Genomic DNA, 12,623 nt, shown 5'->3' with positions numbered 1-12,623 from the left:
CCAGAGGGAGGGGAGGGGAGGGAGGAGGGTGGAGGGTTCAGGATGGGGAACGCGGGTATACCTGTGGCGGATTCATTTTGATATTTGGCAAAACTAATACAATATTGTAAAGTTTAAAAATAAAATAAAATTTTTAAAAAATGACATTTGAGAATTCTTGAGGGAAAATGCTACAAGATTATAAGGTTCAGGGTGGGGGAGGGGACATCTGGTAGAAGAATTTTAGCTAGAAGGGACCATGGTTCCTTAGACCTCATCATGCCCATCATTTCATTTGAGTTATCTTTTAAGGGGGGATGCTACAAACTCTCTGCCTAAGGTAGCATTTGACTGGGTAATGTTCTTTTCTATTCACTGCCTGTTATTATTGTCACTTTGAAAGAGGTCTGTGAGGCTCATGAACACTCTGCTCCCTTCTAGGTTGAGAGAAAGCCAGAGTGAAAAAATCCTCCAAGGTATCACCAGTTACACAGGTAAAGTCAGAGGCCTAGCACCCTCCCATCTCTTCATCCCTACCCATTGCCTCCAGGAGGTAGGGCCTGCCTTTAATGTTCCTGACAAGAATTGAAGGAGTCTAAAAATCAGGGGGTGGGAACCAGTGAGAAGCTGGGAAAAACAGGCTGGGCACAGATACTAAGGGGCCCTTAACATCCAGATTCATTGTGGACTTTCTTCTCTTAAGCAGTGAGACTCCTTGGAAGATTTTTTAATGTGGTTATTTGCTGTCTTGTTCATATATTCATTCATCACAATTATTATTGAGTACCACTTTGTGTCAGGCACTGTGAGAAAGACTGAAGTACCTGAAAGCTCTCTGTGGAGGGCGGCTCAAGAGAACAGAGCTCTGGCCTACAGAGAACCAGTGAGGAAGCAGGCAAAGGTATAGCAGTTGACAGCTTTGGTTCAGGCATCTAGGACCAGGACAGGGAAGCTGCCATGCTCATCGGGGCTGAATGTGCTTTTTGTGGCTCCAGTTGTGATTATGTTGGAAGTCAGAAGGAGAAAATTGCTGAGATCCTGGAATTCTGGACTAGAGTCTAGGCTCTGCATATAAACAATCAGGAAATGACAAATGAGTTTCAACAAGGGAGCAATATGCTTAAACTTCTGGGTAAAAGGATAGAATAGCAAAATAATGTATTATTCAGCAAAATAACTCAGGACTGAGTGAGATAGGTCCAGTAAGGGCAGGGAAGCTAGAGTTTATTATTTAGGAGGTTGTGGAGATAGTCACATAGTGAGTTACTGGTTTGGAAGCCAATGCAATGTCAGAGAGAAAACCAGTTCGGAGGCAGTTCATAATACACTTTCCTCCCATAGCTCTTGAAGCCTTAAGTAAAGTTGGTAGAGTCACAAAATCATGAATTAATTTAACTTCTTGTGGACAGTGGTAAAGATCTTGAGATGCTGTGTACCAGCTGGCAGTGTTCAACACATACATTACTTAGAGTTGCAGGAATGGGTCCATAGAGACCATTGAAAAATAAATTCAGAACTTTGAAGAGCAGTGGTCTTTCCTACTATAAAATTGAATGTTTTAACCAAAATGACTCAAATTTCTTAAGATAGAGAGTGATCTCCAGTGACTCTGTTTTATGGATTTTAAAAAGATCACTCTGCTGGCTATTAAGACGACTGAAGGCTGTGTTCCAGCTGCCTTATGATTTTTAGTAGTTTATTAGTAAACTAGGGCTTACAAAATGAAGTACCAAGGACTGGGTGCCTTAAACAACAGACGTTTATTTTTCTCACAGTTCTGAATTATGGTTTACCTTAGTGTATGTGAGTGTATTTATCTGCTTAAGGTTTGCTAAATTTCTTAGATCAGTAAGTAAATAAATGTTCTGTCTGTATTTTTTAAAATATTTTTCTCCCACTACTCTCTTTCTGGGATTCCTGGTACCATTTATTTTTATTTTTAACCTATTAAATTTTTTTCTTTTGACTGCATTGGGTCATAGCTGTAGCACATGTGATCTTTAGCTTTGCCCTGCAAACTCTTAGTTGTGGCGTGTCAGATCTAGTTCCCTGCCCAGGGAGTGAACCTGGACCCCCTGCATTGGCAGTGGGGAGTCTTAGCCACTGGACCACCAGGGAAGTCCTTTATCCTATTTAATTTTTGTGCTTCTTTTTGGATATATTCTATTACTATATGGTTAGTTTTTAACTGCTGTGTAAAAAATTACCAGAAACCTAGCAGCTCAAAACAACACAAATCTATCATCCTACAGTTTATGTGGGCTAGGAGTCCAGGCATTGTTTTGCTGGGTCCTCTGCATAAAGTCTCAACAGGATAATATCAAGATGTTGGCCTGGACTGTAATCTCATCTGAGATACAGAGTCCTCTTCCAAGTTCACTGGTCATTGGCAGAATTTAGTTCTTTAAAATTACAAATATAAAGCCATCCATGTTGTCTTAATCATTCTTGAAAGAGTTTTGCTCTAAGAGCCTAGAGACTACCTTCAGGTCCTAGTTCTAAGGCTTTCTCACAACATAGCATCTTACTTCTTCAAAGCCAGCAGGAGAATATCTATTGTAACAGGTGGATTGAGAAGAACAAAGGAAACAAAACAATACACAAAACAAATAGAAAACAAGTTGAAACATGTCATACATTTGACCATTTTATTAATTACATAAATACAAATGAACCAAATTCTCAAAACCAGGAGTAGCAAATGTCAGACTGGATAGAAGAAAGGAGGACCCAAACATATGCTGTCTAGAAAAGAAATACTTAAAATATAAAAGCACAAATGAAGTAAAACAAAAAGGATGGAAAATAATATGCCATGTAAAAATAAGCATAAGAAATAATATCTGAAAACTTCAAAACATGGAGCCTTACTAGAAATAAAGATTTCATAATGATAAACAGTTGCTATATCAGGATGACACTGTAGATTATATACTTAAGAGCCAAGCCTCAAAACACATTAAAAAAGAAACTGAAAGAAGTCACACTCAGAGATTTTAAGATTCTTCTCCCATCACCTGAAAGAACGACGCACAAAAAATAAAATAAGAAAGGATATCTGAATACTTTCAGAGAACCTGACAGAAAATATTATAATTTTTCTATTTTCTATCAGTTTTCTAATTGACAGAAAATATTACATTCAACAACTGCAGAATAACAACATTTTCAAACGTACATGGCATATTTGCCAAAATAGACCACACATCAAGTCATAAAACAAATCTAGAAGAGATTGCTGATTTACCTCATACATGGACACAGAGAATTAAGCAAAATGAGGGGACAGAGAAATACGTTCCAAACAAAAGAACAAGACCAAACCTCAGAAAAGGAACTAAATGAAATAGGGTTACGCAATCTACCTGCTAAAGAGTTAAAATTAATGGTCATAAATGTGATCACTGATCTTGGGGGGAAAGATGGAAGAACAATACAAACTTCAACAGAAAGATAGAAAGTATAAGAAAGTACCAAACAGTAGTTATAACTGAACTGAAAAATACATTAGAAGGGTTCAAAAGCAGAATGGATGAGGTAGAAGAATGCATCTGTGAGCTGGAAGACAAAATAAATGTAACTCACCCAAACAGAGCAGAAAAATGAAAAAAGAATTTTAACGTGATGAGACATTTGAGACTGCATCAAGTGTAATAATATTCACATTATGGGGCTTCTAGAAGGAGAATAGACAGAGGAAGAGCCAGAAAAATTAAATGAAGAAAAAGTGGATGAACACTTTCCTAATATGGGGAAGAAAGCAGATATCCAGATCCAAGAAGCCCAGAAAGTTCCAAATAAGATGAACCCAAAAAGACACACACCAAGACATATTACAATTAAAATGGTAATGGGAGGGGTGGGAGGGGAGACATAATTATGACTCCTCATAATTATGAGGGGAGACATAATTGTGTGGTTGTATGGTAGAAACCAATACAACATTGTAAAGCAGTTATTCTCCAATTAAAAATAAATTTTTTAAAAAAGGAAATAATACAAACATTCAACCATAGTACAGTATGAGTATACTCTTAGTTGATGAAATACAATGTATCCATTAAAAAATATTAAACTTCCACATTCATACTCATTATGAGTCTAAGGGTCAGGGTACAGAAATGTGTATGTATTGTATGTGTGTGTATATATGATTTTACTAAATAGTCTTTTTTAAAAAAGGTAAAGATAAAGAGAAATCCTAAAAGGAGGAAGCAAAAACCAGCTTGTTACACACAAGGGAAATCCCAAAAATCTATCAGCAAATATTTTAAGCAGAAAATATACAGGCCAGAAAGACAGGTATGATATATTCAAAGTCTTGAAAAGAAAAAAACGTCCAACCAAGAATTATCTACCCAGCAAGAGTTGAAGAGGAGCGATCAAGAGTTTCCCAGATAAACAAAAGCTAGGCAAGTTTCATCACCACTACGCCAGTTCTGTAAGAAATGTTAAAGGGACTTCTTTAAGCTGAAAAGAAATAGCACTAATTGATAAGAGAACATGCAAAAGTACAAATCTCACTGGAAAATGTACATATATAATAAAGGTAATATATGGATCACTTATATGAAGATTAAAAAACAAAAGTAGTAAAAATTACTGAAATTACAGTAATTAGTTATGGGTGCCAAAAATAAAAATATGTTAACTGTGTCATCAGTAAATTTCAAAAGATCAAAATCCCACACTGTTCTGTGACTACAAAAGAAATTAAATTACAAATATCTAGATAATCCTAAATACTGAAAATTAATGTATTTCTTAATATTTCATTAATCAAGGGGTTAGTCTCAAGGGAAATTGGAAAATATTTTTAAAGGATAATGCATATACAACAGCAAAATTTGTGGGGTACAATTTAAAGTCTAACTTAGAGGGAAATTTGCAACTTTAAATGTTGGAAGGTAGACTGTTCAGGTAGACACTTAATCAATATTTAAACAATCTAAAAAAGTAAATTTTTCTCCAAGTGAAGGACATAATAAAAATAGGAGCAATGAAATAGAAAAGATAAAACAATAGAGAAATTTTTTAAATTTATTTTTAATCAGAGGATAATTGCTTTACAATATTGTGTTGGTTTCTGCCATACATCAACATGAATCAGCCGTAGGTATACATATGTCCTCTCCCTCTTGAACCTCCCTCCCACCCCATCCCACCCCTCTAGGCTGTCACAGTTTGAGCTCCCTGTATCACACAGAAAATTCCTACCAGGTGTCTGTTTAATACATGGTAATACATATGTTTACATGCTACTCTCCATTTGTCACACCACCCCCTTCCACCACTGTGTCCACAAGTCTGCTTTCTATGTCTGAGTCTCCAAAACAATAGAGAAATTTTTTTAAAGTGAAAAGCTAGTTCTTAAGAAAGATAAATAAAATTGATTGATTCTTAGTAAAATGAATAAGGGAGAAAATTTGATTGCCTGTATGGGTGAATGATTAATGAAAGAGGGACTATCTCCAAATCCTAAAAATATAAAGGAAAATTATAGACATTTTAAGCCATTAAATTTGACAATTTAAATGAAGTAAACAAATTCCTTGAAATGTACAACTTACCAGAACTGAGAGAAGTAAAAATAGAAATTTGTAATAACCCACTGTCTATCAGAATCAAATCTGTGTATCAAAAACATAGCACAAAGAAAAGTCCAGACCCAACAAGTTTCACTGGTCAATCAAATATTTAAAAATAATACCAATTTTATACCAACTCAGAAAAAGAAAGCAAAGGAACATTTCCTAGCTGATTCTTTGAGGCCAGCAATAATCTTACATAAAAGATATCTAACAAAGATAGTGTAAGAACTAAATTTATAGATCAGTGTCTTTCATGAACTTAGACATAAAAATCCTGGACAAAACATTAAAAGATTGAATCCATCAATATAAAAGAGGGTAAAACATCTGGAGCAAGTAAGAATTATACCAGCAGTACAAGATGAATATGTCATTTGAAAATTAATCAAATTAATCTACTATATTAACAAAAACATAACTGACAAAATTTAACAACTGTTTATGATCAAAGCTCTGAGTAAGCTAGGACTAGAATGAAACTTCCTCAATCTAATGAGAGATATTTATTCAAAAACCTCCAGCCAATATCATTTTTAACAGTGAAACAGTATTTTCCCTCTAAGATCAGAAATAAGGCAAGGAAATCTGCCATTTCTGTTTGGCATTGTACTAGAGATCCTAGCCAGTTTAGTAAGATAAGCAACAGGCATAAAGGAAGAAGTAAAACTCCTGATATGATTATTTACATTAAAAAATTCTATATTCCTCTAAACCTACTAGAACCAGAAACTTAAGCAATACCTCAGGACACAAGGTCAGTATACAGAAAAATCAACTGTATGTTGATACATTATCAGTTAAAAGTTGTAAACTTTAAAAATTGAAATAGCATCATTTAAAACAGCATAAAAACATAAATAGGAATTTTAGGAAGATACTGTAAGCCCTCGCAAAGAAGATAAATGATTGGTCACTGAAAACTACGAAAGTTTAGTGAGAAAAAGAAGACCCAGATAAATGGAGAAACATAACACATTCATGCATTTGAAAACCTAATATCATAGATATTGGATGTCATGGAACTGAATTATAAATTCAAGTGCAATAAAAGTCCTCTTTGCCTGTGAGGTTGACAAAAAAATGAAACTCATGCGTGCACCTGTTTCTCAAGACTGAAATTACACTCAGGGCAAAAGTAACTGAATTCTGGGCTTGCTTTTTAGGATTTTCACTCTCTCCTAGATTTCAGTTCCACTGTTCCTCATTATATAGTAAATCCTTATATAAATTTAAGATGTGTCCTTGGTTTTGTACATTATCCAGTTTTTAATTTGTCTTTCATAAGAATCTGTTTCCTAGCTGCATTACTATAAAAAGTCTCCATTGTCTATTTTTTTCTATCATTCAGTTAGAAAAAAAGCTGTATTTTGAGCAATTACTGTGTGACAGACACTCCTGAGCACTGTATATGGGGTGACAAGCAAGACAGAGTCTCTGTCCTTAAAAAGCTCCCATTTTAATGGAGAATGTCTTCGTTTTTCTATTCAAACTGCTTTGGAAGGAGTGGTTATAAAATGCACAAACTTTAAGCACATATTGATCTCTGCCTTCTGACAGCTCCCATGGAGTTAGAACCTCAGACAATAGACTTAAACTCCAGCACCTTGATGAATAGAGGACCATAGCAAAGTCTTCCCAAAGCCTGGGTAGGGAGAGAAATAGGGGGAAAGAATCTGAAATGGTAAGAGAGGGGCTGACATTTTAAAGATGACTAGGATTTTGCCATGTGACCAGCAAAGGTTGGAGAAGTGACTTTGGAGGAAACTATGTTGTTTTCTATCCCACAGAAACTCCAAGTGTAAGAAGTCTCCATGAAGAAGTTTTGAGAGTTGAAGAAACTCGCTAGATTTAACCAAAAGCAAAAGGGAACATCCAGGCTCTAAATCCATTATACCAGAGGCTCTCAAGGAAACCACTAAACCAACCATGCATCCCAAGGATGATGTTAGACAACCTGTGGCCACATAGCTGGTCTCTGAACCCATCCAAGCACCCATTTCAGGGGCCAACAGAGAGGCCACCCTCCAAACTGCAAACTGCATTGCCTACCATGAAGGCAAATGAACCAACAATTCCCTCCATGGAAGACCCTCCTCCTGAAACATAACCTGAACACCACCACCCCCATTGACTCCTCCCAATAATCCTCTTTTACGATGGTTTCTACCACATCCAGAATGCTCTTCTCCTTTGGGCTGTCTTCAAAGAAGAATTAGCCACAACTTGCCGCCTCCTCCTTCTTCTTTCCTCTCTGGGCCCAGGGTGAACTGATGGTAGAGAGAGGTCAAGAAAGAAGTGCAGAAGAGCCAGGGAGGCTCTCAGGAAAACCATTTCTGGTCTCGCCTTCCATCTCCAAGTGATGAGCAAAGGGAAAACCATGTGATCCTGGAGGTGGAGCTGGTTGCTCTCCAGGTGAGAGAGGATTTGTCTCATCCTGACCCTTCATAATATTCCCCGCTAAAGGAGTGGCTGTGGTGAACATCAGCATGTAAATAAAGGCAACTTCTCAGGAACTCAGAAGGTAATTGATACACTCTTTGCACCCCTCTGTGGCCACTCAGACTGACAAAGACTAGGGGATGAGTGCCAAAATGATGCCATCCAGAGAAGGAGGAGTAGTGTGGGGCATGAGTCAGGGGCAAAGTCTCACCCCACACACATATCCTGTCATACAGTGTGCCTGGGGTGCTTCCTCATAGCTGGTCACTGGCTGATTCCCCACTGGAGTGATGGGCATAACCCAGTGGCCTTTGGCCATCAAGGGAAACTAGATCTGAAATCCCAGTGTTAGAAACAGCAAGTCGCATTCCACCCGTGCGACCATCACCTATTCATGCTCCTTCTCCAGGCCTCATGTTCCCATGTATATGGTGATGGGCAGGGGCAGACACCACAGGATATTCCCTGTGGCTCTGGTTTATCCTGGGCTGACGGTGGAGTCCTGTAAACATCGGTCGGGGAGGGCTGCCTCGGACAGCTGCACTGTCATCCCAGAAAGCAGGGCTGTCTGGTTTGGGGCCTCCATTTCAACAACAGCCCCTCCACCTCCCACACAGGCATCTGGAGAGAAGAGTAATAGCACTTCCTGTGGAGTGGTTTGTCACCTACATGCAGGTGACCCCAGACCCGTCAGTGTTTGAGGGCAAACGAGCTGGGCTGGCTAGGCTGAATATCAGGGGTCTAGAGGACAGATTACTAACATGCCAGTGGCAAGAGGATTCTCCCCCGTCACTTCTCCAGGCTCTCATCCCAGCCACAGCCCAGAGGGATGCCCCACCCCTACATCACACCTTCCCGGTCTGAAGCTCTCACCCCTAGACCTGCCCAGGTCATGTCCAAACTTGATTGTTCCATCCTAGTCACAAAGTAATATTTTACAGACACCCACTGGACGTAAGGATTAACCCAAGGCAGCATGGTTTCTGGGGTTCTTGGAGGTTTCTTAATGGACCAAGGAGACATTCCTGGCAGGATACAAGGGCCACTCTGGATCCACTGGCCCAGAAGCTGGTCCCCGCTCTGGATCTCCAGCCAACCACAATTAGGTCTCCACCTCCCAGGCTGACATCCGTCATTTCCCCTCAACCTACCCCAGGCCCAGCCTGTCCCTTGAAGCCCCTTTTAGCACACTATGGGCTCAGGCACCCCAACCCCCAAACCCAGACAGCTTGATCCTGCACACACAGACCACAGAGAGAGTTATATAGACCACTACCCCACAGATCCCTGTTCCTGGCCCCACACACTGCCCCCTCCCACTTCCCCCAGCAAAGACACTACCAGACCAGAAGATAAAACACAGGCTTTATGCCTGAGATCATCAGGGGAGATTTACAGCAGCTCAGCACTCACACTGTAATATTTAGAAGCAGTCTGTCTCCCTCATCCCAGCTGAAGCTCCCAGACTTAGGGGTATTAAGCCAGTTCCTTAGGTTTCAGGATAATCTGGTTGTTCCCAGCATAGAGAACTAGGTCGTCCTGTTGGTTACATTTCCGGGCCATGACCTCAAAAGAGGTCACATGGTAGGGCTAGTATGAGTTAAGAATGACATCCGAGGAGCACAGGCTTTTACAATTGGGATTGTCACAGCAAGCCAGGACTAGAACCAACCAGGTGCTTCAGGCTGGATGGAGGGAGTTCTACATCCCAGCAAGGTCATCTCACTGGAAGAAGGATCAGAGGCCACGTTGGTACAGTCAGTGGTGGCCAGCTGGTTCAGCCTCCCTGCCTGGATAGCCAAGGTCTTCCCCTGGATGCAGAGGTAGCTGATGGTCCTGAGCCAACTGCTTCCTTGAGAGTAGGCACAGGGCCAGAGCAAAAGGGCCACTGTTCACTTGCCACTCCTGGAGCCCCGCTGTTTGCTCATGGCCGTAAGCATCTGGCTAATATAGGAAGTCAGGAGGTCATCCATCTTGTAGCCCTGGAAAGAGCAGCAAGAAGATAAAACAGAGCACCAAGTAGGACACAGCCACCCACTCTTACCCAGAACACAGCACCCAGGAAACTGCAGGGGACAGAAACCTGGACAAAGGCAAATCCTGCCCCACTCTGGGCTCAGCCACACAGCTGAAGGTATGGATTCAGCCAGCCAGATATCTAGGGTTCTAGGTTATTGCGATCCCACATTAAGGTGCTAGTTTGTGGGTTGCTCAAATCCCTACTAAGAATAAACATTGGATAAGAGGTTGGAATGTCATACTTCATTGTTTGGATGTGTGAAGAATGGTATTAGGACTAGGATTGAAAAGATTAGGGCTAGTACTTCTAGTTAACTGGGGATTGATGAGTTAGTTGTTCATAGGATATGCAAGTACAAAACACCACTCTGGTTAAATGTGTGGTGGTGTATTGAGAGGATTTACCAAGGTATAATTGTTGGGATCTCTTAATAAATCAGGTGAAAATAGGACTAATACTATTGGAAAATAGGACTAATACTAATTCTAGAACTAGTAAAAAAGACACCTAGGATGTCTTTAATTATATAGTAGGAACAAAATGGGATTTTACCTATATCAGATGATTTCTGTGGGGTTATTAGCTCCTGTTTCATGAAACATTAGTAGATGGACAGCAGCTACTGCTGCAATGATAAATGGAAGACTGACGTGGAAAGTGAAGGATTGTGTAAGAGTTGCTTTATCTACAGAAAAACTGCCTCAGATCCATTGAGCAAGGTTTATACTGACGTATGAGATTGCTGAGAGAAGGCTGGAAATAACTGTTGCCCCCCAAAACGGTATTTGTCCTCAGGGTAGTATAAAACCTATAAATGTTGTGGCTATAACTGTAAATAACAGGATAACTCCAATGTTTTCATGTTTCTAGAAAACTGTAGGATCCATTATAAAGACTGCATCCTATAGGGATAAATAGGCAGATAAAGAATACAGAAGCTCTGTTTGCATGTATGTATTGAACAATTCATCTGTAATTTACATCTCAGCAGATATGTGTAACTAATGAGGAGGCGGTTATCGTCTGATATGTAGTGCATTGCTAGAAACAAAGCTGTTAAGATTTGTAAAACTAAACAAATACCTTTTAGGAACCAAAACTTCATCATGATGAAATGTTGGATGGAGCTGGAAGATCAGTGAAAGCATTGTTAATAATTTTTATTAATGGGCATAATTTTTCAGTGTTGGTCATTAGTGCTCTTGTAGTTGAATAATAATGAGTTTTCATGTCAATGGCCATGGTTAGATTCCATGTAAGAATAATGATAGCATACATTGTATTTTAAGTACTGTTTTTGTAATTAGTTTTGTGGGAAGTTTTCTTCAAAACCTTCATGGTCGGTTTGAGTTGATTGTGGGTGGTAATGTTAGAATTGTGTTGAATTTTCATGGATTTTTGGGGGGATTAATAGTGTTTGGATTTACTTGTGGTTGTTGTTCAGTCACCAAGTCACGTCCAGCTATTTGCAACCCTATGGACTGCAGCATGCCAGGCCTCCCTGTACCTCACCATCTCCTGGAGCTTGCCCAAATTCATGTCCATTGAATAACTGATGCCATCCAACCATCTCATCATCTGTTTCCCTCTTCTCCTGCCCTCAGTCTTTCCCAGAATCGGGGTCTTTTCCAGTCTCTCAGCTGCTTGAATATTTTTTATACGGACTTTTGCCAGCAAAGTGATGTCTTTGCTTTTTAATACACTGTCTAAGTTTGTCATAGCTTTGGATTTATTTAGGGGAGATGTTAGTGGTGTTCGGGAGTTCCTGGTGGCTCAGACAGTAAAGAATCCACCTGTAATGCAGGAGACCTGGGTTCGATCCCTAGGTTGGGAAGATCCCCTAGAGGGAGGGGCATGGCAACCAACTCCAGTATTCTTGCCTGGAGAATCCCCATGAACAGAAGAACCTGGCAGGCTACAGTCCATGGGGTTGCAAAGAGTCAGACACGACAGAGCAACTAAGCACAGCATTAGTGGTGTTTGGTTATACAACAGCTATGGCTTCTGAGCAGTATCCTGAAGTTTGGATCTCCAATAAGACTGTATTAGGAGCATTTTTTTCAGATTTAATAACAGAGTTTTCAGTGGTATTTTGTGTTTTAAAAGATGAGGAAGTGGAGGTTGTGTTTTAACTTTAATGGTTTGGGAGATTGGGTAATTCATGATGCAGGTGATTCTGAGTTTTTTTAGTGAAGAGGCTATGGGGACTGTAGCACTATATAGCTGTGGTACTTGATTAGTGATTATTACTGGTTGATCATTGCGTATTGGTGTTGTGGTTATTACGGAAACTACTCGTGGTAATTAAATAGAATTATGTTTAGGAGGAGGGTGATGAGGAATGAGGAAATATACCTTGATTAGATCTTTTTGGTCTGATACTAATGTAGAGATATTTATCTGAATAAGGGAAGTAATTTTTGGTAAAATATTTTCTAATCAACAGGCTGATTTGTGGTTTGTTGATAGATTTAAGTAGGGTGATAAACAGTGTATAATAATACTTTCCCTCTTAGGGAAAATACCCTAAGGGTTTGGAAAGTCTGAATATATTTGAAGAGTAAACTTTAAATTCTGTGTGTTATTATTAATTT

General features: G+C 39.4%; 1 protein-coding gene across 5 annotated transcripts in view; it reads right to left on the bottom strand.

The window, feature by feature from the left end:
- Nucleotides 1-9,357: 9,357 nt before the first annotated feature.
- The window catches only part of MYO7A (myosin VIIA), a 105,515-nt gene continuing 102,249 nt past the window's right edge, over nt 9,358-12,623 (bottom strand). For all 5 annotated transcript variants that reach the window (XR_015142197.1, XM_086340901.1, XM_086340903.1 and 2 more), the window contains exon 49: nt 9,358-9,991. Coding sequence is in view for 4 of the 5 variants with exons in the window: in XM_086340901.1 (XP_086197027.1) it covers nt 9,902-9,991 (90 nt within the window). In the remaining variant the exon portion in view is untranslated. The remainder of the gene's footprint in view (nt 9,992-12,623) is intronic.

This window comes from Bos grunniens, chromosome 15 (genome assembly GCF_055505025.1).
Source record: "Bos grunniens cultivar Pamir isolate PY7600 chromosome 15, Bosgru_T2T1.0, whole genome shotgun sequence".
In the NCBI taxonomy this organism is placed as follows: domain Eukaryota; kingdom Metazoa; phylum Chordata; class Mammalia; order Artiodactyla; family Bovidae; genus Bos; species Bos grunniens.
The sequence above is the reverse complement of the archived record's forward strand: the minus strand, read 5'-3'. Positions and strand labels throughout refer to the sequence as shown.